The sequence below is a fragment of the Trachemys scripta genome, chromosome 10, assembly GCF_013100865.1.
Source record: "Trachemys scripta elegans isolate TJP31775 chromosome 10, CAS_Tse_1.0, whole genome shotgun sequence".
Lineage (NCBI taxonomy): Eukaryota > Metazoa > Chordata > Testudines > Emydidae > Trachemys > Trachemys scripta.
In genome coordinates this window covers 4,036,528-4,063,857 of record NC_048307.1, presented here as the reverse complement: position 1 = coordinate 4,063,857, position 27,330 = coordinate 4,036,528, and the positions used below count along the sequence as shown (strand labels likewise).

Here is a 27,330-nt window from a genome sequence, read left to right as displayed (position 1 = left end):
TGGCCAGAATGGTAAACGTTTTCACCCCACTCCTGCCCCCTCCCAAGCAGAATAGCGAATACTGTCATTTATTATTTGTATTGTGGTGACACCTAGGAGCCCCCACGGAGTCAGGGCCCCACTGTGCTAGGGGCTGTACATACTCCTAGTGAGAGACAGTCCCTGGCCCAGAGAGCCCACAGTCCAAACAGCCTTCCTCTCCAAATAATGCATAACCACAAATGCGAATAATGATTAATAATGTTTCCCGCCTGATTTTTTGGACCAATTGCTTGGCAGAGCTCGGGAGGGTTGTTGTGGTAGTTTGATATTTTGGGATGGAGCGATCTGGCAATATTTTATGACAACTTGGAAAATTCTCTGGTAAAACAAAGTAGTTTTGGGGGGAGGCTAAACTTTTTGTAAATCTAGTAAAAATTCAGATTATGGAATTTTTTCCCTCGTACAACACGAGCTTTTGTTTAATTGAATTGGGGCCTAGATATAGTTTTAAAACCATTTGTCAATGTATAGCTAATGGAACACAGGGGTAGCTCTGGCTTCAATTCAAATATCTATTAAGCAAGCAACACAATTAGAAGAGTAAGATAATGCTGTTTAGTACTAGGCGGTTTATTCTTCCATTAACCATAAGAAGCTAAGAAGATCAGTCACCACCAATAACTCCTAGTGCTGTAGGATAAACTGTCCCCAAAACACAAGTAGAATTATTAGATTTCTGGCATCATTTCTAACGTACAACGGATTAAAAAGAAAGCTACAGATGAAATCCCATGTTGCATTTTTTTAAAGGAAGTTGACTATGGTAATGCGTGTGTGTCAGTGTTATCTGTGTGTGTCAGGAGTTGGGCCTTGTTGTTTATTTATGTGCATGTGACAGCAAACTACAAACCCCGCAAAGACTTACGCATGTGAATAAATTAACTCATAGGTGTGGTTCTATTCAATTCAATGAGACTGCTCATGTGAGTGAAGTTACTCACGGATATACATTTTCGCAAGATTGGAGCCATAAAACCATGCACATCCCCCAAGACTAAAAAAATCACCTATCGGCCGCGTACCGTACTTTACTGGTACTCCGCTGAGCCCCTCTTCTCTCTTGTTTTGAAACACACCTTTCCAAAGTCGGTGGGCTATGAAGGCACTTCCTACCTGTGCCAGGGTAGAACGCTTCTGTGTCTTGCCTTTGGCAGTTTGCCTATCTGCCTAGGACAAATGCTGTTCTATTGTTCCAAGGTTTTGTGGAATATTTAGCACAAGTGAACAAGAATCAGCATAATACAGTTTGCCATGATTACCCAACATGTATATTTGGTATAATATATTCCATATTGACACCATGCACGTAGTACCTATTCATGTGGGAGGGCTAGGGAGGTGTCACCTATATGGTTTTCCCCCCTTCCATCTAGTTCTCCTAGACAGTGAGGTCAACTGGGCCCTACCCACTTTGATTCATTTGTGCCTTCCTTACAGAACCAAACACTAGCAGTGATGTGAACAATGGCTGGTCACGCCAAAGCGACCCTGGAGCCAGCGGGCTCTTCTCCTGCCTCCTTTTCTCCCCCAGGCTCGCCTCAGCAAAGAGACCCGACGGTCAGTTCCCAAGAGATAACCAGCCAGTTCGCCAGCGCCAGGAGCAAAGAGGACTGGGAGAACCTGGACGGGAGTGAGTTGATTTTCACCTTGGATAAGGATGAAGAGGAAGGAGCTGCCAATTTGCCTGAGAACTCTGTTCTGTATGTGGACACTGGGCAGTGTGAAGGCCAACCTGGATCTTCGTTCCATAGGCCATTCCCTCCGGCTTCTCCTCCAGAGCTGGGCTTCCTGATTGACATCCCCTTCTATCACCTGCCTGGCTTCTCTCCACCGAGCTCCAGTGCCCCCCCAAATCTGCAGGGCTCCCCGGGCCCCAAGCCCCTCATTAACTTAGTGAAGTCCCTGTCGACCGAGATACAAGCCAAGGAGAGCTGCCCTCTCAAGCCCCAGCCCTTGCTGAACTTGGTCAAGTCCATTTCGACGGAGATCTCCCACCTGGAGCCTGAGGTGACGCAGTCCAAATCAGACTCGAAGCTCAATGTGCATCTGTGGAGGCAGATCACCCATCCCAAGAGCAGAGATGGGGACTCCAGGACAGCCCCCTCCTCCCCCAATATCTCCCCTTCGGAGAGCAAAGGCAGCTTCTTCAGGGTGCAGGAGGCCAAGTTCGAGGACACGAAGAGGAGGTTCTCCGAGGCCATGCAGGAACCTCTCAGCAGACTCAGCAAAATCATCGGGGACGAGAACAGCGTCTCGGCCAAGTATAAACTGCCCCACTCTGGTGCTTACGTCCATGACTCCCTGTCCAGCCACAGCGGGGACTGCACTAGTGCGGACGTCAAGGCTGCTAGGCCCAGTCCCGGGAAAGCGGAGAGCGACCGGCCGGGAGAGCACATGTGCAAAGCGATCCGGAGGACCCAGGCGAAGGACAGATTCCCCTTGGAGCACAAGTGGGGGCCCGCCTTGAACTGCAGGTACGAGATCTGCTCCTGTGGAGACGTAATCCAGGTGGTGGAAATGGAGCAGAGCGAGAACGGCCCGGAGGAGGCGCAGCTGCGGCAGCCCCTGGACGAGCTCCTCCCAGCCCAGCCTGGCAGCCCGGTGCCATGCAAAACCCTCGCCTGCGTCGCCATCTTGGCTTACAATTACTTCATCCTGCCTCTGCCCCCTTACCTCTCGGGCCTCTGTTTGGGACTGGCCTGCGGGTTCGTACTAGGCTTCCTGGTCATCCTGCTGTTCGTGCCAAAGCCTTCCCTGGCTCCCCGGCAGGGACGGTACCCACAGGACAAGCTGCACTCGGAGCTGCTAACGAGGAAGCCACGGGAACCAGACGTCCTCAAGGTAGGAGATACGTCCGGTGGGGGGTGATGCCCGTTTAGGGGTCGCTCTGCTCCAGGGGGGAAAGCAGTTATCCAGACCACGGCTCTGTAACATGCACGGCCTGTGTGACGCCAGGGCCGGGTAGCCGTGCTCCAAGTGCTGATCATTCCCACGGCGTTTGGGTGCATGCAGACAGCGCCCGCCACATAGCAGCACCCCGGCTGCCACAGGAACCCCTGTGGGCCCCAGACATTCGGGACTAGGTGGCTGCTGGAGAGTGTATCTAATCCACCGGCTCAGTGTGTGTGACGACCATGCCCCCAGCAACTCCAACAGCCTACTGCATATCCCCAGCTAGTGTCCTCCTTTAGCTCCGCCGGTGTCTGTCTGTTTAGGTCCCTCTAGAGCCCCCATTACCACGATCCCTGAGCACCACACAATGAATTTATCCCCACATACCCCTGTGAGGTAGGGCAGTGCTATTATCCCTGTCATGGTTATGTGATGGGAAGCTGAGGCATGGGGAGAGTCTATGACTAGCCCATGGTCACACAGGACGCTCTAGCAGAGCCAGGAACTCCTGAGTCCCAGTCCCATACCCATCCTTCCTCCCTAAAGCATTGCTGCTGGGCAGAGACCGGCCTCTGATGTGGAAGGCTAAGCACGCATCTGGGCATAGGGTGACCAGACAGCAAGTGTGAAAAATCGGGATAGGGGGTAGGGAGGTAATAGGCTTCTAGATAAGAAAAAGCCTCAAATATTGGGACTGTCCCTATAAAATCGGGACATCTGGTCACCCTATCAGGGCATGAAGAGGAGCAGGCTGGGCTCCTCAGTGCCGGGTAGGTAGCAAAGGGGGTTAGAAAGGCAGCAGCATGAATTACTTGGAAGTCAGGCAGGGGAAGAGAAATGCTTCCTTCGGGGCTGACAAGGTGGGGAGCTGAGCTGCAGCCAAGCTAGGGCAGACACCGAGCAGGAGATTTGATTCCTGGTTTGGATTCTGTCGATGCATTAATGACACAGTAACTCCCCGAACCCTGTTGACCCAGGGACTGGATCATGTGTGCGCCAGTCAAACGTCCCAGTACGCTGGCTGGGCGATATTTCAGGGCCAGGGTGAGGAACGGGCTAATGGCAAAGCAGCCAGGAGGCTGAGCCTTGTGTGTTTTGGAAATCTGCTGAAACACCGCCCTGGAGGTCACAGAAACGTTCGAGCGGACGCAGGCTTTGGGAGCTCCAGGCCGTGATTTCACATTGCTGGTTAAGTGTCGCGATAGTTGAAAGGGAATTCTTTATCATCCCCATTTTCTCCAGACGTGTGTCGAGCCGTATTGCTTGATGCTGACGAAGTCCCTCTCGTCTCCAGGGGAGCAGGGCTGGGGTCCAGGGGTTAATTTGCTGTGTTGCTGTTGTAAAGTTGCACTTTATTTGTCCTTGTGGCCTCACACCAGTGAAAGATAATGTGCACACTCACACACCTACGTGAACACACGCACCCCTTCTCCTTTGCCACTCAGCACACACATCTCCCTGCATGCATGTGTGCACTTGTGCACCCCAGGCCACCCCACGTGCGACATGCACACACATCCAACTCACGCGCGTGTCACACCACACCTTACCTGCACGCTCATCCCCTCCTACTCGATAGCACATTTCTCATGAGCGTGTCACAGCAATTCTTTTCCAAGTGCAAGCAACTGGCCCAAAAACCAATTCCCATCACACTGTAGGCAGCAAGGAGCACATACCACGGCTGGTCCCACAGTAAATCCATTAGCTGGCCACGGCTGCAAGACGTAATCTCATGCAGACTTTCCCTTCCAGAGCTGGATGAACGAGATGTATTTCTACGACCCGGAGACCTACCACCCGTCGCTCACTCACTCGGTGTTTGTGACGCTGGAAGGCTCCGCCATGAAGCTCTCCTACCCTAAGAACAACGTCCCGCGCCGAGCCACCTTCGAAGAAGAAACCCTCGACGTGGCCTTTGTCAGCCATCGGCACTACGACATGAGCAACGCCCAGGTAGGACTCTGCCAGAGGAGATCAAACAGTCCCCACAGAATAGCTGAAAGCATCTAGTTTAAACTGAGCCAAGACAGGTGGACGTAGCTTTGAACCTGAACTCGTCCCATTGGGGCTGGGTGGTACAGGCCTCATGCTGGACTCATCCTACCACATCATGGATGGGTTTTGGCCTTCAGTGGGAACATTTGGTAAGTCCTTCTCAGCCCAGCTGGACCATTTTGGCCCTTGGGACTCTTCATAGCAAGGCCATTGCTCTTCTTTCACTGTGTCTCCATTAAAGAGAGTCCCCGTGGCTGGATGAGCCATGTGATTGGTGTAGCCCAGTGGGACAGGGGAGACAAAGAACATACGCAGTCCCCAGGCTGAAGGAACGGCTCAGTGTCCCCATGGCTTAGCCTCCCTGCCTGACAGCATTTGTTGATATTGCAGGTCTTTCTCTTCCCACCGGGCCTGGCCCGAAAGAGGATGTGGAACAAGAAATATCCCATCTGCATTCTGTTCCCAGACCAAGAGGACCAGAATTTCAGAAGCTCAAATGAGCATGACATGGACCTCTCAAGAGATGAAAGCCTGAAAATGTCTTGGACACCAGGCCAGGACGTCCCCCTGAAGCCTCCAGGGGACCTCCGGGAAAGGACTCTCTACCTCTTTGGAAGGACAGGAAGGGACAAAGAAGAGTGGTTCCAACATCTCACGACAGCCTCCCTAGGGGACTGTCATGAGGTGCAGAGTGCCAGCTGGAGTGAAGGCAAATTTGGTAAAACATTTGGCCTGGGGGGGAGGGATAGCTCAGTGGTTTGAGCATTGGCCTGCTAAACCCAGGGTTGTGAGTTCAATCCTTGAGGGGGCCACTTAGGGATCTGGGGCAAAATCAGTACTTGGTCCTGCTAGTGAAGGCAGGGGGCTGGACTCAATGACCTTTCAAGATCCCTTCCAGCTCTATGAGATAGGTATATCTTATTTATTTATCATGGTGGCCTCTTTTGCATTTAGGCAAATACAGATAATCCAATGGAGGAGGTCATTTCTATAGCCATGGGCTTTAATTGGCTTGCTGTGGGCTAAATCCACCATGGGGGGAAACAAGTATAATCCCACTAAAGTCAAAGGAGTTGAGCCCAATTGTGTGAGCACTAACTCTGGAGAAAGACAGAGGGGGGATGTCTGGTGGTAGATGGACCAATCCGCTTCAACCATGCCCCAGCCTAAAAGCATTTTCAGCAACTCTTTAGCAACAGATTTGCTGACATTCTACATGGCAGGTTTATTGGAAGGTGCCAATCTCAATATTCATGGCAACCAGTAAAACTCTGAGCAAGAGTCTTTACATTGAGCTAAATAATAATAACTAGCTTCAGAAGCTGATTCGGTTTGGTGGGATGCCATCCGGATTCATTGTCGCTGACGGCAAAGCTCGCTCAGCTCTATAAACAACTACCCCGGATTGAGCGGCAGCAGAGGGTGCTGAAAGCATGCTGGATGTGCCTGCCGAGGCCTCGCTCACCTGCAGAGAGATGCAGAGTGCCCGCAGTGTATTGCATCGGTACCTGGGAGAGAGAGAGATGGTCTGTGGCCTGAGCAACAGACAAGGAACCAGGAACTTCTGAATTCTAAACCTGGCTCCAACTCCCGTTGTGGCTTTGGGCGAGTCGCTGCACCAATCTGTGCCTCGGTTTCTCTGTCTGTGCGACGGAACTAAGGATACCCATTGCCCTTATAGGGGGGTTATGAGGATTAACTGGCTGAAGTGTGGCAAATGCTTTGAAGTTGAATAGAAAAATCTGATCATTACACTCTGCATCTTCCTCCGGGGCAGGGAAAGACTCCTTCCTTTCCTAGATGTACAATTGTATCTCCGAGGGCGTTACACTTTGAGCCGGGGAGGGGATCGATTCCCAGCTTGAGGAGACGTCTGTGCGCTAGCGCTGATCAAACTGGTGTGCTATACAGAGAGCGTCGCCATGGTGGTGGCAGGGGGCTAGCTGTCCTGAGTATGTACCATCTGAGATGCTCGGCGTGTACTCGAGGTGGCTGGCCCCTCCCGCTGCTCGCCCCGCTAAGCGGCACTCCGCTGACAGCACACCAGCTCGAGCACCGCGAGCGGGAGTCCATCTCCTCCAGCTGGGAAAACCTCCCCCCCAGCTTGAAGTGTAGACCTACCCTCAGTGCTGATGGGTCTGTCCTTCCATCCGGCTGGCGTTGCTGGACGCCATTCGCTTGCACCGCTCCTCTGTCTCCACTCACCTCAACGGAACACAGCCAGAGGACTAGCTCCATTTGTTTCTGTTTCCCAGGATTCGGTCCGAACCAGCTCTCCAGCCCTTCAGGAAAGGGCATCAACAACAGCGGCAGCAGCCGGGGAAGCACGGAAGACATCCCTTCGTTGTTGAGACCCAAGGATCTAGCTGGCACCGTCCGGCAGAAGATTCTTCTGGATTACAGCACCTACATGTCCCGGTTTGTCCAGCCAGAAACGGGCACCAGCCCCCTCCAGAGCCCCTGTCACAGCGCCAGGGGCAGCCCAACCTCGCAAAAGGTGAGTGAAGCCAACGGCGTAGTCTGGCAAGAAATCCAGAGGCTTAGAGAAACAGACACGTGAATTCTCACAAAAGATTTGCCCATGCCCCTCGGCATATACTAAATATAGTATGTGAGAGTCAGGGATACTACTGTACACTAATTTGATCTGATACTTACATTACGCTTCGGCATTTGTTGGTCTCCTTCATTCTGTAGCGTATACGTAGCCCATTTTCAGGTATTCTTATTTCTCTCTCTCTCACTCTTTTTTAAGTTCCTCAGGGACATGAATGGCAGCAGTGAATTGTCCATGGCTTGGATGAATGCACTGGTTGGGCGAATCTTCTGGGACTTCCTGAGGGAGAAATATTGGATGGACCAAGTGTCAAACAAGATCCAGAAGAAGTTAAGCAAAATCAAGGTGAGACGGTATGGATCTTTGCTTTCCCTTGCAGAAGAACCTCATGGTGTTCCACCTGTCTCATTGGCTGGGGAATGGGACTGGAAGAGAAAGTCCGGGCTCTGGTATTTTTCAGAGCATTGTGATGCAAGTGTGATACATCCATCAAGTTGCCTTTAGGACCATATGGACCAAGTCCTTTATTGAAGTCAGTGGAGTTTTGCCACTGACTTTGATGGGAGCAGGATTTGGCAGTCAAGTTATACATGCAGTCAAGCCTGACATAGGGACCAAAGACTTGACTGATGCTCTGTGAACTGGTGATTCATGTACCCAGCTTTCTCAAATCTTTCATTGGTAGGAAACCTTACGACCAGGGTTCATCATTAAAGTTAAAGGGTTTATTAGGGAATTAGGAATTCATTTCTGGAATCTTTTAAAATCAAGATTAGATGCTTTTCTCAAAGCCACGCGCTAGCTCACATCAATTCAGGGCAGTCCTACGGCCTGTACTATGCAGGAGGTCCGACAAGACGATCCTGATGGCCCCTTCTGGATTTATAATCTATGAATTAACAGCGCAATTGGGAAGCGTTTATTCAAACCCAGCCTGGGTCAGCAGTGACGGAGAGCCCTTTGCTGCTGGCTCTGGTTGCCTTTGGGCACAAGCTGGTCTCAGATCAGTTCTTACTGGGACAGGCGTCCACACTACAAAACCCTTTAGCACAATGGGGTCCTTTGCTGGCTCTCTCAGCAGGGAGGCCAAGGATAAATGGAGCCTTAGAGATGGCAATCTCCTCTGCCCCCCTCTCCCAGAGGGCCTCCCTCCAGGGCAGGGACAAAGCATGTCAGCAGAGAGCAGCGTATGGGGAAATGTGCCCATCTGAAACCAGTTAGAAAGGGTCTGAAGTAGATTGGTTTTGGGAGGGGCCTCATACTGGACCTTCAGTGAGCACTAGGACTCTGTCAGTGCTTGGAGATGCTCATGCGCCATCCATTAAGCCAGCATGGATGCATTAGCCACGGTACAAGTTCAGGGATTCTGGGGAGCCCTTCTCCTAAAGGGTTTTCTACTCTGCCCTCCCCCAGGTCTGTTCTTCCCTGGGTTATGAGTTGTCCGGTTTTAATGACATTTTAATTAAAAATTTAACTCCGGGGATCCAGCAAGGCTATCCCTGTGAGATAGAGGGTGGCTTTAAAAAAAAAATAGACTGGAGCACAGTTTGTGTGGAGAATCGTTTGGGACGCAGAAGAATATAGCAGCTACAACACCTACAGAAACCAACGGTCATAGAGAACAATCCTGCATTGAGATTTGGAGGATGGACCCAGTAGATCTTACCCATCTCTCATTTCTACAGCTGGAATAATGCTCATCCTACTTTGACAGTTTCATTGAGATGGCCCCATAGCCTGGCTGGACAGCTCGGCCAGGGCCTCTTTAAACAGCCCTGTAGCCTAGTTTCTGATTTCTGATTAATGATAAGCAGTTTCCCTTCTACATCTGTTTGGAAGGAGATTGGGTTTAATCGCTCTCGTTTGTTCTCGCTCCAACCTAGCTGCCGTACTTTATGAACGAGCTCACGCTCAACGAGCTGGACATGGGGACATCCATCCCCCTCGTTCTCAGTGCCTCCAGTCTGATCATCGATAACCGAGGTAAGGGTCCCAACGGCAGCCCCCCTCCCACCCAGTTCAATGCATTCGCACCAGGCCTTAGCCCCTGTCACTTTGCACTAACGTAGGGACTGGGCTCAAGACTTCTTTAAAAAAACATGTTTTGGGAAGATTAAAGCATCCCCGTGAAAAGTGACCAGCCCTTGTGCCCATCAGCCACGGACAAAGACCATTTTAGACCAACAAGTCTGTAGAAGTTACTTGGTGGCAACTATTTGACACAAGCTTGGTTCCACCACAGTGATGGCACTGCCTGCTTCGTCCAAAGAGCAGTCAATCAATGGGAGCTTTACATTGACTTCTGGGAGCTTTGGGTCCAGCCCTATGGCATTGATAATGCACCCACAACCAGATTATCCTACAGTCCAGTATTCCACAGAGACTGCCCTCTGCTGTTACTCCTAGGAGGGATCCCTCCAGGTCAGGGTGGCGACACGTTGGTGGGGTTGTAAGGGAGAAGCTTGCATTGGTGCTGCCCAATAATGGCTTCCCTGTGCTCTGGCCTCTGATCTCCAGGGCTGTCGATCCAGCACCTTCCTCCATCATTAATTGACTGACAAAAGAAACCCAAAATGGGCATTTTATAGAATCATACAATATCCGGGTTGGAAGGGACCTCAGGAGGTCATCTAGTCCCACCCCCTGCTCAGAGCAGGACCAATCCCCAACTAAATCATCCCAGCCAGGGCTTTGTCAAGCCGGGCCTTAAAAACCTCTAAGGACGGAGATTCCACCACCTCCCTAGGGAACCCATTCCAGTGCTTCACCACCCGCCTCGTGAAATAGTGTTTCCTAGTATCCAACCTAGACCTCCCCCACTGCAACTTGAGACCATTGCTCCTTGTTCTGTCAGTGAACCAAACTGAGACAGTTACAGCTGGGGGCCACTATGAACTGGAGGGTTATAACTGGGGGTGCTATATACTAGGAACCCGCCCCCCCCCCGGGGCAGTGAGAGCCCCTCGCCCTGATGGAAAACAGGGCAAGTAGAACACCTAGAACCAATGGGTCCCTTCCCTGAGGGGGCCACTGCAATGGGAGGATGGGGAAGGGCAGTTGTCCATGCTGCTAAGTCTCATCCCAGGGCAGCCCTGGGGAAATGGCAAGTTGGCAGTCTCCTAGGGGAAAGGAAGAAGTGTGTCAAGTGGCAGAAGAGTCCAGGACTGCCTCAGGGACAGGGAAAGAGTAGGCTTGGAGTAGAGGAGGGAGCATGGGGAGGGGCCAGGTGTGGAGAAAGGCAGGCAGAGAGTCAGGGCACTGGAATTAAGTCGGATTAACCCTTCGAGCACCACAGCCAGCGCTTCCACGCCCACACCCACTTTGTTCCACATGGGTGGCCATTTGGAGAGTCACGTAGCAACCAGCCTGAGGGTAGCAGAGGGGTTAGCCACTCCCAGTGATGCACAGCTTGGAACAAAGGCTTAGGGGAAGGTCACAAACCTGTCCCCAAAATGGGGTGCATTTGGGGGAGATGCCGCTGGATCCCCTAGACTGCAGCACCAGTCTTTCTCCATCCCAGGCATCCCACAACCCAGCTGTGGCAGCACGTTAACCCTCCCAAGTCTCCAGTTATCCCCTCTAAAAAGGTCATCCTCCCCCCCCTCCCCTCCGGAATTCATTCAGTAGAGACGCTGGATTATTATTTCATCCCCACACACTGTTTGCCAGGGACTCCTTGCAGTGGAGGAATAAAGCTTGTGTTGACCCCCCCCACATGCACATCCCCTTACATCCCTCCAGATCTCCCACCAGCACCTCAGTCTCCATTCCCGCTGTGCAGCCTCAGATAAAGCGGGCGAGAGCACGCAGGGGCTCAAAACATTCACGGCCTGCTTGGGAATGCGCAATCCGCCGCCCACACTCCCAGGAGGCGGGTGTAAAGGGGACAGAGGACGGGAAAATAAAGGGGCCACGCTGAGCCTTCAAACAGAGCCCTCTTCCTGCTCCCGGCAGCCGACTCAGCACAGTAATAATCGCTCTGTGCAGCCAGAAGCCAGTGCAGTGCAGTGCAGTCCTTGCTACGGGCGTCACAAGAACCTGCTGAATTTCCCAATGTGTGGAAAAGGGATCCTGCATTATTAATGTCAGGATAAAGGCCTCGACCAGGATTGGGGCCCCACTGTACTAGAGGTTGTGTGTACGTACGTGCACACACACAGTTTCTCATCCCCATTTCACAGGTGGGGCCCAGAGAGATTCAGTGACTCACCCCAGGAGACAGTGGCTAAGCTAGGAATTTAACCCAGCGCCTCCTGCCTCTCAGCCTAGGGCACTGCCTCCGGAGCAGCCTTCCTGTATGACGGGAGCAGCAAAGCAGCTGCTACCCAGCCAAGGCCAGGGTGGTTGATTGAATGGGGTAAATTCCACAGTTTCCAGGGTTCAAGACTCTCTCTCACCTGTTCACAGCGAGTAGCGACCAAAGGCTGTTATCCTCTGGTGGCTCTTCAGGGGCCTGCGTGAGAGAGGTCAGTGACCGGAGCCCAGTTCCCACAGGGCTGGCGTCCCTGTATGAGGCGTCTGCTGGCAGTCTCAGCAGAGGCGCCAAGGGTCACGAATAGAGAGGCCGGCACGACGGGGCTAAGGCAGGGATGGCTGGATAGATCGATGCTGAGCTTCCCTCTCTTCCCAAAAGGTGGTCTGTCCCGGTCTCGAATAAGGCACCGTGATGAGGCAGCGTGGGGAAGCTGGTACTGCCCAGGCGATACCGGCTCTCAGGCCAGCACCTTTCCCCAGTACCAAGTCCAATGAGGCTTTGTAGCAGGCACCGCGCATCCTCCCAGACACCACAGATTCCTGGGACCGTGGGTCACCTGCATCCTGTCCCCTCTGCAGGGCTTTGGGTGGACGTGGAAGTCATCTACAACGGCGCCCTACAGATGACACTGGAGACGAAGATGAACTTGTGCAAGCTGGGGAAAGAGGCACTGGCGGAGGAGAGTGGGCACGCGGCTGCTGGTGGGGAAGGGTAAGGTCACTAAAGCGTTACTGGGCCTTCACTCCTGCAACATAAAATCATAGAGTATCAGGGTTGGACGGGACCTCAGGAGGTCATCTAGTCCAACCCCCTGCTCAAAGTAGGGCCAACCCCAACTAAATTATCCCAGCCAGGGCTTTGTCAAGCCGGGCCTTAAAAACCTCTAAGGAAGGAGATTCCACCAGCTCCCTAGGGAACCCATTCCAGTGCTTCACCAGCCTCCTAGTGACAGCAGGGCAGGAGAGACCCTGGTCCAACTGTTCCTCCAGGAGAAGGTAGTCAGTTCTGTAGCCGTGCTCAGTAAGAGCACTGGATTTTGACATGAGTATGAAGCCTTTGGGTATTAATTCAAGGCACCCAGGACGCTGCATTGTTCTGTCTCTACACTGAGCAGAAAGGGCTTTATAATTCAGTGAGGTCTGCAAAATCATGGGTCTGAAGGGCACCTCACAGAGCTCTGCGGGCAGCACATCTGCACATCTACAGTTTGCCTCCCTGCCAGGTGGCACAGGCCAAATGGATTTAACTCCATGTTCTCATCACGCCACCTTCTAATCAGAAGGAACCTAGTCAGTCTTGATCTGAAGCAGCGTCTTAGGTCTGGTCTATACTACCCGCCTGAATCGGCGGGTAGAAATCGACCTCTCGGGGATCGATTTATCGCATCCCGTCGGGACGCGACAATCGATCCCCGAATCGGCGCTCTAACTCCACCAGCGGAGGTGGTAGTAAGCGCCGCCGACAAAAAGCGGCAGAAGTCGATTTTGCCGCCGTCCTCACAACGGGGTAAGTAGGCTGCGATACGTCGAATTCAGCTACGCTATTCACGTAGCTGAATTTGCGTATCTTAAATCGACTCCCCGCTGTAGTGTAGATGTACCCTTATGAGATCGGATTATTCCAGAGCAATGGGACAAGGTGTCTGATACTGGGGGCCATCCGGAGTCACATATCATCCAGCTGGGGCAGAAGGAATAAGTCAAATGAAAATAAATCAACTCCATTTGGAGGGATTTATCAGGCCATCTGTGCTGAATATTTTCCATTTGTCTGAGCAGGATGGAGACAGCTGGGAAGTTAGTTCTAGGAAAGAGTCATTAATAAAATAAAAAGATAAGAAGCGCGTGCCTGTGGCTTGTTTGTCATGACCAGCTTGTGCTCTGAGTTAGCTGACAGCCTCATCCCGGCCTTGTACTAATCTCTAGTCGTTTTATCAGTGATCAAAACAAAAATCCTCCCCCATCCCCATGTCCCGCTTTGGGTTTTTGTTTTGTTTTTTTAAATCAGGACAAAACGTTCTGTCTGGAGCTGTGAATGTTCTCATGGCCTGGTGTTATTCCCACCGTGCTCCTGGGCACAGAGCCCCTGGCCTCATTCTTCATTTAACTGTTGAAAGCACAGATGGGCTGGAAAGTTAAACCTTTTGTAACATGAACAGCTTTAGGCGAGGAGAGGGGACGGCCCAGAAGTGGGTGAATTCTGAGTTACTCCAGATAACGTAAAGAGCACGGGAAAGACAAGCATTGAAGGAATGAGGCTTTTGCTCCATGCAGTGGCCTGCTCTTCAAAAAGAAGTCTGCTTCACCGGGGCGGGGGAGACAAACGTCATAGAATCAGGACTGGAAGGGACCTCGAGAGGTCATCTAGTCCAGTCCCCTGCACTCATGGCAGGACTAAGTATTATCTAGACCATCCCTGACAGGTGTTTGTCCAACCTGCTCTTAAAAACCTCCAATGACGGAGATTCCACAACCTCCCTGGACAATTTGTTCCAGTGCTTAACCACCCTGACAGTTAGGAAGTTTTTCCTAATGTCCAACCTAAACCTCCCTTGTTGCAATTTAAGCTCATTGCTTCTTGTCCTATCCCGAGAGATTAAGAAGAACAATTTTTCTCCCTCCTCCTTGTAACAACCTTTTATGTACTTGAAAACTGTTATCATGTCCCCTCTCAAGTCTTCTCTTCAATGGCCTCTCCCTCTTGGTTCAAATGCAACTCCAGGTTGCTAGTGCTTGTCTTATCATCTGGAAGTATATGAAATAAGATGGTGGATCTTGGTCTAGCTCATGGTGGACTTGTGTTCACAATGCAGACAGCAAAGCTAGCTGAGAAGCCAAGGGCTGGTTAAGCACAGAAACTGGATCTGCTGTAGCGCACTTACATGATCTTGTCTCCGAGACGGTGGAATGGAAGAAACTTGCACTAGCCTGGCCTTTTGCTGTACTTGACCAGCTGTGAACAAGGTTGTCAACCACTTGTAATGATAGTGCAAATGAATCATACTAATCACATACACCTGGCCCGTCCTTCTCCCAGCATGCTGCAAACCTTCACCTATTCCTCAGAGAGTGATCTGCTGGGATGTACTTAGCACTATTGGAAGAGTCTGTTGTTGACACATTTCCCCACATCCCCCATTGGCTTATTTACAAGTTACGGGAATGGGTTTTCTTCTGCCTTTTGGAGACACTGTCTGTGTGGCTACTTAGCACATGTCTAGCTGACTCAAGAATGATCGGGGATCACGCCACTCACTGTCAATTAGCAGCTATGTCTGACGAGCCCGGATTCTCATCCCTGATCCTGGAGCACTCCGCTTTGCTCGGACGTACATTTGCTGACAGATCATTGGTTGCTCTGACTTTTTAGCAGAGCCATTCCAGGCCAGAATGTGAGCTGGGGCTCGGCCTACCCTTCGAGCGCCTGCTTCTGCTATGGAGATGCTGCGGTGTGCACGGCTTGCCTAGAGAATTATCCACCTGACTCCCCGCTACCTCTACCCACTAGGGAGAACTGGGTGACGGGTGACTGCAGCGAGAGGTGCATTGATCTGGACAAACATCATCTCATTCGGCCCCATGATGCAGGATATGGGCTCCCTGAGCAAGTTAAAGGGAGGCCTGGACTTACTAAGTCTGGCTGCTGTGCTGAGACCCACCTATAGATGCTGTGAGCCCTCCACACCACTGGAGTCCATGACCAGTGAGGGTACCCCGCATCCTTCAGCAGCAGGCCCTGTGCTTGCACTTGCTTTTACATTTCCTAGAACCAATGAATTCTTGCTCATCTTATAAATAATAAATGTACCCCAAGAGCCGAAGTCATAGACCTGGACAGGACCCTCTTGTGCTAGGCACTGTACAGACTGAACAAAAAGACAGTGGCTGCCCCCAACCAACTCCCAATCCAGGACAAGAGAGGACTGATGGATACAGAGAGAGGGATACATGAGATGAGACTGGTCAGCATGATAGGCAGTCGTCTCAGAGGCCGAACCATCGTCAAGTTTTTTGTAGACCTCAACAGCAGAGGAAAGTTTGGAGGAGAGATCTGAAGGAGGGCTATGAGGTAGCTTTGTGGGTGTTTATGGGGAGCTTCTCCCAGACGTGATGGGAGAAAGCACGAAGGTGCTTGTTTGAAAAAGTAACGAGTAGGTGATGGAGGCTGCGGAGGTGGGAGCTGACATATCAGTAGCAAGTGAGAGATGCTAGGTAGGGTGGGGGTTGAAAGTGAAGACAAGCAGCTTCTGCTTGATGCAGGACCAGTGGATGGATGAGGGTCAAAGCAATAGGCTAGAAGACTGATCTTTGCAGCAGCATTCTGATTGGCTATTAGCCAGACAGGCTAGCATTTCTCAAGGCCAGAGAGAAGGACGCTGCAGTAACTGAGATGAGAGATGCTGAGATGCTGGCCGAGAGTTTTAGCTGCGTGGATGGATAGGAAAGGCCACATCTTACCACGTATGTAAAAAGAATCTGCAAGACTTCGACACAGCCTGGATGCAAGGAGCCTAGAGAGAGATCCGAGTCAGAGGCAGGATGGTGGTGTTGTCACAGTGATCGAGAACGGAGCTACGAGGGGGGGATTTGAGGGGAAAGATTAAAAGCGCCGTTTTAGCCACGTTGAGCTTGAGCTGACAGCTAGACATCCACGAGGAGAGGTCAGAGTGATAGGCCGAGATGCTTGGACAGGAGGAGACGGGTCTGGAGCAGAGAGGTAGATCTGTCTGGTGTCAGCACAGAGCTGGAATTGCAGGTTGTAACAAGAATCCTCTCTTGGGCCAGTCCTCTGATGGAAGATGATGGGAGTTTCAGGTGCAGCATTAGGACCTTTGTCACATGTGGGGCTGCTTGCCAGGAGCCCAGATGGGACAGCACCTACCTTGCTTCTGATTCTGTTTTCAGCCTGGGCAAATGCACAGAGCCATAATAATTGCTTCGCTTCAGTCTCCCTTAGTGCAGGAAGAGAAATTGCTCGTGGTTTGAGTTCACCAGCACTAAGGCCTGGCAGCTGGTTGGCTTTGCACAGGGAGGCGGTGGCCGGGGGCTGCGTTTTAAGGATCCAGGGGTAGCATTTGACTTAAAGGCCGGTCACGCCTGCTTTGTTGCAGCTTTTGCGGGTGGGGATATGGGAAACCACCCATCCCAGCAGGACGTGGGAATATTCTGCCAGGGGTCATCTGCACAAGATGTACATCCCCATCGTGCTTTACCGAGATAAATCCCAAATAGCACAAGGAGAGAGACTCAGAGGTTCTGTCTCTCGCGAGATACAGCAAAGGTGAAAAGACCAGGCCAAATTCAGCCCTGACACAGCTGTGAAATTCCTGGATGTGCACTCACTTACACTGGGGCTCACCTAGGCCTCCTGTGTTTTCAGCTGCGATTTGAAAGGGGATGGAGCGTTATGAGACAGAGGGATCCAGTGAGGCAGTTCCAGTTGGTAGGGGCTGCAGAGGAGAAGGCTCTTGCACCAGCCACAGGGAGGAGAGTGACAGAGGAGAGGCCGGGGCTGGAGGAGTGGAGAGAAAGCAGCTCGATGAAAGCTTTAACATCACGCTCAGCGGCGCATTAAATCTCTCTGCAACTGGAGCCAAAGCTCTTTGCTTCACCAGCCTCACGCTGGATTTCCGATACCTCAGAACCAAGATGACTCTGCGTGGTTTCAATTGCGAGGCGTGCATTCCCCTGCCTCCCTACCGCTCCAAATCCCTCGCCTCGCGGAACAGCTCCGCCCTGGCAAGGGGATGGGATGGCTCTGACACAGGAAAGGTAGCCACAAGCCTCCTTACTTAGCCGCATTTTAACAATACGCTCCGGCAGGGAGCAGCATCAACTTTTGCCTCCCCCAGTACAGCTCCGGGGGGGGGGGGTGTCACTAGATAACAACTCTCAAGCTAACGCCCCTCCCCACAATGCTGGCAGTCTGCATTCCCCCTGCAAAAGTCCTCCCCAGCCTGACACTGCATGTAGGTCAGTGTCACCAGGTCATTTCTTCTTAAAGGCGAGTTAAAGGATTTAAATAGAGAACAATGCTGCCTGCAGGGGAAGGGAACTTCCCAGCTTGGGGGCAACAGGGTCGTGCCCCAGCTATCCGCACAAGCCGTGCAACAAGAGAGACCAAGGCATGATGCCAGGATGATCCGTTTGGCCTTCACTGGGGTCACCATCTACTGGCAAACCCAGCGAGCAGCAGGAAGAACTCCCAGGAGATCAGTCCAGCTGGGGCTGCCTGCACGGGAGATGGTTCTGGAGCCCCCAAGCCAACCAGCTGCCCAGACTCTCCTGCATTTAGACAGCGCTGGGTAAGCGTTTCAGAGCCCCTGTAATGGGACCTGGCTGGGCATCCACCTCCAAACTCTCGCCCCCAGCAGCAGCTCGGGAAGTCCCATTGTCTGCCTCAAGCTCCAGGGACTGTCAAGTCCCACTAAACCCCTCACCTTAGAAACTGACTTGGAAGAGCCCCATTGTAGCAGGTTCTTACCTCTCCAGTGTCAGGTGGGGCCATTGCCTCAGTTTCCCCTCTGTTACAATCTCCCTCTTGCTCTTAGTTTAATATAATCCTACAGCTAAATTACACTCCTCCCATGCTGGGGTAAGGAAAGTCCAAATGAGGTCTCCCCCAGTCTGCCCTGGGTCACCAGGCCAGCCTGCTCCAGTCACTCCCCGCTCTGTCTCCCAGTGACCTATAGGAAAACCAACAGATACACACCCCAATCTCCCTTGGGGGCCAGTGCCCAAATCCCCAGTTGCTCACCCACTTTCTCCAGGGTCCCTGCAGGCCTACAGGGAATGAGAAGACCTCTCTGTCTGTTTCCCTTTGCAGAGAAGCCTGCAAGCCCTCCAGGATATTTCTTTCCATAGAGAAATCCACTCCCCCCTCCCACCCACGCCCCCCCAAACCTTGCTTCTTCCTGCTCTCTTCTCTGTCCTGAGGGGGAAGAGTCAGACATCTGCTTATATCCTGCTTCCTCCTCCCAGCATGCCTGGCTATAATGACCTACCATTCCCAGTGGTCCTGGGAACTGTAAGTCCCAGAACGCCTGGGTTCTAGGTTTAAAATGAGAACAGGCTGTCCCGGGGCTGTAGCCTTAAAGGGCCAGGCCACCCTGCTGCATCCATGTTCATCCTAGTATGAGAAACAGAGGTGACCCTGCCATGCGTCCCTGCCACCAGCTCCTCTTCCCAAGCACCTGGCCCATGCTGCAGGGCTAGAGGGAAGACGCCAGGCCCGTGCAGTCTGCGAGTGCCGCAGCCCAAGGACCCTCCCACCCCAGGGACTCACCCCTCCCTCTTTGCTCGCAGGGCGAAGCCTCGGGGGATCCTGCTGGCAGACAGTGATGCAGAATCCTCCAGCGCCGGCTCCTCTGACGAGGAAGACGTCCTTGCAGCAGAGTCTTCTGGAGCCCTGGGAGAGAGGATCGTCCCCTCTCCTGCTGAAGGGTAAATAATTAATAATAAAATAGTAATAATAATCCCTAGCCCGCCTATAGCACTATCCCTCAGTAGATCTCAAAGCACTTTAAAAAAGAGGTCACAATCATCATTCCCATTTCACAGATGGGGAAACTGAGGCACAGGGCAGGTAAGTGACTTGCCCAAGATCCCCCAACGAAGCCATGGCAGAGTCAGGACCCAGGTCTCCCGCATCCCAGTCAAACAACCCCCTCTCAGAAGAGGGGTTCCTCAGCTAGCCCTGCCTGCGGGGAGCCATTGGGGATCACAGCCGCTAGACACCACACGATGAGCACAGGACGGCTGGCTGGCTGGCTAGATCATTGAGTCCGACGTCCTGCAAAGGCACGTTGTCGTCTCCCCGATGAAGCTATTAGGGAAATCTAGAAGGAGAAGAGTCATAGGAGTGTGAGAGTCTCACACCTGCAGCGCCTCCTGCTGGATGGATTTCCGTGTCCTGGGAGCCACGGAGAAGGGTGGTCTGTTCCTGCTGGAGGACTGTCGCAGTGTCATGGACCGCGGGGTGGGGGGGTTCTACAGGGAGTGAGAGGTGCCCCCAGGACGAATGGGGTGGGGACCGAGTGAGGTGAGGCCCCAGTTTAGCCCCCTGCCTTGGAACAGCCGCCCCTTTTTCAGGCGGACGCTGACTCTCCTCTTCCCCCTCCTTAGCCACGGTGGCGGCAACAGCACCAGCCGCAAGATCCTGCGCTTCGTGGATAAGATCGCCAAGTCCAAGTACTTCCAGAAGGCCACTGAAAACGAATTCATCAAGAAGAAGATCGAGGAGGTGTCCAACACGCCGCTGCTGCTGACTGTGGAAGTCCAGGAGCTGGCCGGGACCTTGGCTGTGAATATTCCTCCACCCCCGACAGACCGAATCTGGTAGGAGCGCCCTTGTGTCCCGCCACGCGGTGATTCGCCGCGGAGCCCGGCTTCTACTTCCCAGAGCTTAGTGGAACATGGTCGGCGTTTCGGCCTGAGATTTAGGATTAGGGAACTCAACGTGGGCAGAAATAGTCTCCCAAAATGGGGACTGGATTGCCCGGGGGATTGGGCCAGACACGTCACACTTTTCCCATCTAGGTCATGGGTTCAAAACCAGCACCAGGTAGTGCTAGTGACCAAAATCTCTTATGGTCTGATGGCTGTTCAGTGGGTCTCAGCCCCCCTCTAATGGACAAGTGTCCAAAACTGGCCCTTTCCCTGGCAGTGTCAGCAGAGAGGCCAACAGCTGTATGGGCCACGGAGACTGCACTCCCTGGTCACCAGGCCACGTCTGCAGGAGCACAAGGGAGTTTGTGATGGTCTCTGCTTCCTTCCTTCCCCCTCCAGGTACAGCTTCCGAATCCCTCCCCAGCTGGAGCTGAAAGTCCACCCAAAGCTGGGCGAGCGGGAAGTCACCTTCATCCACGTCACGGAATGGATTGAGAGGAAGCTGCAGCATGAATTCCAGGTACCTGCTCCCAGAGCACTGGGAGAGGATTGATGAGTGCACTGGGGATGGATCAGAACCAAGGAGGGGACAACTGGGACCTAAACAATGTAAAGATGGGCCTGCAAAGTCTGGGGCCAGATGTTGCAAACCTCAAGTTTGGGCAGTGTTTAGATCCAGGGTTTTGATTCATTTAAAGGAAGGAGATAGAGTTTGGGCATCTCCAAATTCAGTGGTGTTCAGGCCCAAGTTTTGGTTCAGGCCAATCTGGAGAGAGCCGAAACCAAACCGGACTCAGGCCTCTTTGGAAAACACGAGTTAAACTTTTTAGGGTTTGATTCAAATCAATGAAGTGCTCCAAGAGCCGCTGCTCTTGTAGGATTTCCCACCCGGTTGAAACCCAGAAGGCGCTGGTGAGACAGCCTTGGCTCCTGAGCCGACCAGCCTGATTCTCATCCCAAAGAGATTCAGCCAAGTTCAGCTCCTAGGGGCATCTCCAAGAGTCTGAAGGAGCTACATGCTTCGAGTTATTCTCTCTTTTGCATTCCTTGTTAGAGCGGTTATCTATCTACCTTTTATTCTGAGGCTTCTGGTCAGAGACCATTGGCAAGTCCTAGGTGGAAAGATCTGCTGCAAGTTCCCAAAGCCCCCTGCACCAGCGTGATCTGCTGGGATTTTTGTGTCTTCTTAACCAGCTAGGAAGGGCAGAGGTTTGAGAACTTGTTGCCAGTTTCCTGAGCAGCACCCAACCCTGACTCTAAGCATGGCCAACCACATCAAGGAAAAGCCATGTCTCCTTGTCTTGTCACATCTATGGTCATGTACATTTGCTGAGGACATGGTCAACTGCTAAACAGCACTCACTCGCCATTGGAAACAGGACCTTCTGATCCCAAACAGGCTTCTGCCCGGTGAGCTGAAGGAGATGCTCCATTGGGTTACGGCTCTTGTTGGTCTTTAGCCACTAGGCAGGGGGGAAAAAAACCTTATAAACCTGGGAGGGCTGAGTCCAGCCAGCAGAGCTGCACGTAGGCATTAGCCACTCCATTACATCTCTGCTTATCGTAAGCTGCATCCCAGGTTCTGAGCCCCAGTGGGATGGTAGCAACAGGTACCAATCAGCCCTTCAGAGCTCCCAGCTTTGTCCCTCTGAAGGTTTTTTTCATGCCATGGTTTTAGTTTTGTCCAATTTCCTTTTTTCAGAAAATTTTAGTGATGCCAAACATGGATGATCTCATCATTCCCATCATGCACTCCGGCTTGGACCCCCAGCCCCCCATGGAGGGGTCCTTCAAGGACCTTCCAGCGGATAGTGAGAAGTGGCTCTGAAAAGTGACCCACTGGCTGGGTCAAGACACTTGGCAGAACTCTGGAGGATTTGCGGAGATGCCCAGCTAACCGGGGCCTGGCCACCAGTCACCACACAGGAGCCAAGACACTGATCTGAAATCGCCGGGTTCATCTCTCCACCTCATCGTCAGCATCCCCCAGCCCAGCAAAGGAGCCTCCTCTTCAAATATGGTACAGCACAGTAAGGACAGAAACATACACCCCCGGGGGGGGAGCAAGTTGGAGTCACCCAAGCATACAAAACTCCAGGTAGCTCATCCATCACCACCAGGTTCCTCTGGATTAACACAACTCCCTTGTGGCCAGGTGGGCATCTTCTGTGCCAGCCGGGGCAGGAACTTGCTCAGCACTGTCTGCTTTACAAAGGGGGGTGCAAGAAACCCCAGGGACGGGGGAAGCCTGAGGTCCGAGGAGTGTTAATCAGACGTTGTGATCAGAAACGGTCCACGCTTATTGCATCAGCACCGGACATCCTTTAAACAGGCAGCCGGGTCTGCCAGGAAAACTGCAGGCAGGAAATGAACTGAAACACACACACAAAAACCCATAACCCCCATTGCCCCTACAAGTGTTTTATTGTACTCTGAGTCTCACCTCCACGCAGCAGGCAGAGAGAGAGAGAGAGTGTGTGTGTGTGTGTGTGTCTGTCTGTCTGTGACAGGCTGCTTTGTATCTGTGTCTGGACACATAACAGTGATGTTACCTGGCTCTGACAGCCCCCAGCCCAGGGGAGGGGAGGACCATGTGCCCCTCAGTCTGGGGAGGAGCGTGTGGGAGGTACAGGCAGGGATGCACAGCCCTGCTCCTGGCCAGGCAATGGCTGTCACAGGGGGTTAGTTGAAGGGGGAGAGTGGGGAAAGCGGCCATTTGATGGTAACCAGGCAGCAGCAGTGTGGGGAGGGACTGAAACAGTCACATGTCAAAATCCACCGACTGTTCCGTCAGGCGAAGTTGGGGCAGAGGGTAGGGACGTGGGGGTGAATCCCCCAGTACCTAAGAGGCGGGGAGCCTGGGGGGGAGCGCTCAGTATGTCAGGGAAGGGAGCGGAGGGGAAGTCCCATGAGCCTCAGAGAGAGAGCGAGAGCGGCTTGTAGACAAAAAGAGAGGCAGCATTGTCAGCTGCCCAGGTTCAGCCCATCCTGAGCTCATGCCCTCAGCCCAGGCAGTGCACCCTGCGCCTGGGGAAAGCGGAGGCCATGGGAATGCCTGGGCACGAGGCCCCGTGCAGGTCAGGGCTCGTGGCAGCACCTCTAATAGGTCAAAAGCAGGGGAGGAGACAGCAACAGCCCTCTTCTCCCATCCCAGGCCCAGGGGAGCCTTCAAATGGAGGACTGGAGTGAGCCAGCCTCACTGGGGATCAGGAAGCCGGTGGAGCGGAGGTCGGAGGGAGATCGAGTGGTGTGTGTCAAGCTTTGCAGCCATGTGAGAGCACTGCTGGGCATTAAGGGGTTAACTCTTCAGCTGGCACAGCTTCCCTTGGCCTGCCTTTGTCCTCACTGACGCTCACCGACATTGCACCCTGAGTCCATCCTGCCCTGGGAGTTACCCCTGATGGGGGCATTAGCAGGAGGAGCCTGGGCTCCCTTGGTATTGAAGCCTCACTGCACGAGGCCTGTGCCCCACTGAAGCTGGCCCCCTCTGCCTTGCAGTGAACGAGGCAGAGAGAAGTAGCCTCCAACTGGCATTTTCGTTTGCTCCATGCTTCCTCGCTGTGGCGCATTTCAGGAGAGACACATCTCAGCCGCCAGCAACACCACAAGCATCTGAAAACACCAAGAGGACCAACCCTGCGCCGGGCAGCGATGGAAGGCGCCCGTCTGGATGACAGCACGAGGCACAAAGTGGGACCATTAGATCCTCCATGCAATAAAAGTAACCGATTCTGTCAAGTAATGTCACGGCACCGCGTTAAAACAAAGGGCTTTGCAGACCAGGTGGATGTGTAAGAGAGAAGAGCTGAACTGAACTAATAAAGTTTGCATTCATCCACCAGGGATTCAGGCTGGGATGTGTTTGTTGTTATATTTATTGTCCTTCGTGTCTATAGTGCCATTTCAGTGTGGCTTTTCTTTATAGCCACTCACTAAAGACCAGGATATAGAACTCCCTATCCATGGTCCATCTAGCCCAGTAGCTCATCTTCTAACAGGGGCCGGTGCCAGATGCTTCAGAGGGAGTGAATAGAACAGGGTAAGATATTGAGTTATCCATCCCCTCTTGGCCAGTCCCAGCTTCTGGTAGGCGGAGGTTTAGGGACACCCTGAGCCTGGGGTTGTGCCCCTACCATCTTGGTGAAGAGCCATTGATAGACCTGTCCTCCAAGAACTTATTTTTTAACCCAGTTATACTTTTGACTTTCACAACATTCCCTGGCAATAAGTTCTATAGGTTGAGTCTGTGTTCATAGAATATCAGGGTTGGAAGAGACCTCAGAAGGTCATCTAGTCCAACCCCCTGCTCAAAGCAGGACCAATCCCCAGACAGATCTTTGCCCCAGATTCCCTAAATGGCCCCCTCAAGGATTGAACACTCAACCCTGGGTTTAGCAGGCCAATGCTCAAACTACTGAGCTATCCCTCCTGTGAAGTATAGGTTACATACCAGTTAGTAGTTTTGCAATTTCACAAATGAGTTCCTTCAGAATTCTTCCGTGAATCCCATCTGGTCTTGGTGATGTATTACTGTCGAATTTATCAATTTGTTCCAAAACCTCCTCTACTGACACCTCAGTCAGGGACTGACTTCTTTGAGTGCTCCATTAGCACCTCGATCATCCTGTGGCACCACTGATTGTTTGGCAGCCTTCTTGCTTCTGATGTACTTAAAAAAAAATAAAATTTGCTGTTAGTTTTTGAGTCTTTGGCTAAATGCTCGTCACATTCTTTTTTGGCCTGCCTAATTATACTTTTACACTGCACTTGTCAGAGTTTATGTTCCTTGCTATTTTCCTTGGTAGGATTTGACATCCACTTTTTAAAACATGGCTTCTTGTCTCTAACTGCCTCTTTTACTTTGTTGTTTAGCTACGGTGGCTTTTTTTTTTTGGTCCTCTTACTATTTTTTTTATTTGGGGGTAGACATATTGTTTGAACCTCTATTATGGTGTTTTTCCAAAAGTTTCCATGCAGCTTGCAGGCATTTCACTCGTGGGGTTTTTTTTATTTCCATTTAACTAGCCTCATTTTTGTGTAGTTGCCCTTTTTGAAGTAAAATGCTACTGTGGTGGGTTTCTTGGGTATTTCCCCCCCCCATGAAGGTAAATTTAATTACAATAGGGTCATTATTACCAATCGGTTCAGTTATATTCACCTCTTAGACCAGATCCTGTATACCACTTAGGACTAAATCAAGAATTGCCTCTCCCCTTGTGGGGTCCAGAGCTAGCTGCTCCAAGAAGCCGTCATTAATGGCGTCTAGAAAATTTACCTCTGCATCCCGTTGTGAGGTGACATGTTCCCAGTCACTATGGGCATAGTTGAAATCCCCCATTATTATTGGGTTTTCTGTTTTTGTAGCTTCTGTAATCTTCCCAGGGATTTCACAGTCACCATCACCATCTTAATCATGTGGTCAGTAGAATATTCCTACTGCTATACTCTTACTGTTCAAGCATGGACTTTCTATCCATAGAGATGCTATGGTATTGTTTGATTTATTTAAGATTTTTACTGTGTTTGACTCTATGCTTTCTTTCATATAGTGTCACTCCCCCACCAGCGCGATCTGCTCAGTCATTCCTCTATATTTTGTACCCTGGTATTACTGTGTCCCATTGAGTAACATTGTTCCACCAAGTTTCTGTTATGCCTATTATATCAATATCCTCATTTAATGCCAGGCACTCAAATTCACCGATTATATTATTTAGACTTCTTGCATTGATATACCAGCACTTATAAAATGTGTCAATATTTAGTTGTCTGCCTTCATGTGATGTAATTGAATGGGATTCTTTTTTATTTGACTGTTTCTCTTCCATTTCTACCTGTACTTTACCAGCGTACTAGGATATAGAGTATCCCCTTTAATAAATCCACCCTCTCAAGGGATGTGTCTGTCCGAACCACATGGTCCTCCCCACCTGTTGGCTTCCCCCAGCCCTTAATTTACAAACTATTCCCAGCTTTGGCTATTTCCCAACTCTCCAATCTATGTACCTTGGTTTACTTGTGTGTAAAATGGGAATAATATTATTTCCTTACCTTTTATGGAGTGGACATGAAGTATTACCGACGACTTTGTGAAGTGGGTTGAAGTCCTCTGAACGGATCCAGGGCTATCTTCCCTCTTCCCGAGCTAGTATCACAGAGTTCAAACAGTGGCCTAACCTCGCACCATTCAGACTGGGAACAAGGCGTAAATTGGTAATGGTCAGAGTAATTAATCATGGGAACAATTTATGCAGGGTCATGGTGGATTCTCCATCACTGACCATTTTTAAATCAAGATCGGATGTTTTTTTAGATCTGCTCTAGGAATTATTTGGGGGAAGTCTCTGGTCTGTGTCCTACAGAAGGTCAGACTAGATGATCGTAATGATCCCTTCTGGCCTTGGAAGCTATAAAATCTATGATCATGGCTCTGAGGGGCCTCGCTAGGGTGGACCCTGCCATTCAACCACAAGGGAGAGGTTTTTGATTGCTCACCGTTCCTTTTCGGAGAATAATGAGCCAATCTCCTCTCCTGTTCTCTGCTCATTTTGTTCTGTTCTAGCCGGGTGCCAGCCCGGCGTGGGGCTCTGTAACGATTTGTGACAGGTGATGACGCTGTCCCAGCCACGTTCACGTCTCATCGTCCCCAGCAAAGGCTTGTGACAGGCAGCGATGCAGACGGACAATGCTGCATCCTCTGGAGCCCCTGCAGCAGGAAAGTGCCTGCCTGCCTTCCCTTGTAATCAGCTGGGTAAAATGTCAGCTAGCGACAGTGCACGAGGGAGCCAGAGCCCTCCCCCTCCCTCCCTCCTGAGGCACGCGAACACAAATCGCTTTAGACTAGTCCTGCATGAAAGGGCATCTCTCTCGCCCTCCCAATCGGTACCAATGGGACCTTCCCCTCCTTCTGCAATTGGCACAATCCTGAGCCCCTGCTAACGGCCCCATCTCCCCATTTGTACAATGGATACTTCCCCCCCTCCCTTGAGATCCAGGGATGAGTAGCTCATAGATCCATCGGGTTAGAAGGGACCATCTTGTCTTACCCCCTGCCAAGATGCAGGATTTGTTGGGTCTAAACCATCCAGGACAGATGCTCTCCAGCCTCCTTTGGAAAACCTCCAGTGAAGGAGCTTCCATGACCTCCCGAGGCGTCTGCTCCATAGGCCGACTGTTCTTATGCTTAGGGAGTTTTTCCT

General features: G+C 51.8%; 1 protein-coding gene across 2 annotated transcripts in view; it reads left to right on the top strand.

Moving 5' to 3' along the window:
* The window catches only part of LOC117884285 (testis-expressed protein 2-like), a 36,712-nt gene extending 12,358 nt beyond the window's left edge, over positions 1–24,354 (top strand). Inside the window, exons 2-13 of one of the 2 annotated variants that reach the window (XR_004647541.1) lie at positions 1,480–2,883; positions 4,690–4,890; positions 5,323–5,650; positions 7,188–7,429; positions 7,688–7,834; positions 9,373–9,472; positions 12,323–12,455; positions 19,049–19,186; positions 19,868–20,080; positions 20,531–20,651; positions 21,834–22,151; positions 23,630–24,354. Coding sequence is in view for 1 of the 2 variants with exons in the window: in XM_034784561.1 (XP_034640452.1) it covers positions 1,507–2,883; positions 4,690–4,890; positions 5,323–5,650; positions 7,188–7,429; positions 7,688–7,834; positions 9,373–9,472; positions 12,323–12,455; positions 19,049–19,186; positions 19,868–20,080; positions 20,531–20,651; positions 21,834–21,959 (3,126 nt within the window). In the remaining variant the exon portion in view is untranslated. Of the gene's footprint in view, positions 1–1,479; positions 2,884–4,689; positions 4,891–5,322; positions 5,651–7,187; positions 7,430–7,687; positions 7,835–9,372; positions 9,473–12,322; positions 12,456–19,048; positions 19,187–19,867; positions 20,081–20,530; positions 20,652–21,833; positions 23,382–23,629 lie in introns of those variants that run through there. The other variant, XM_034784561.1, reaches the window with a different exon arrangement.
* Positions 24,355–27,330: the final 2,976 nt, after the last annotated feature.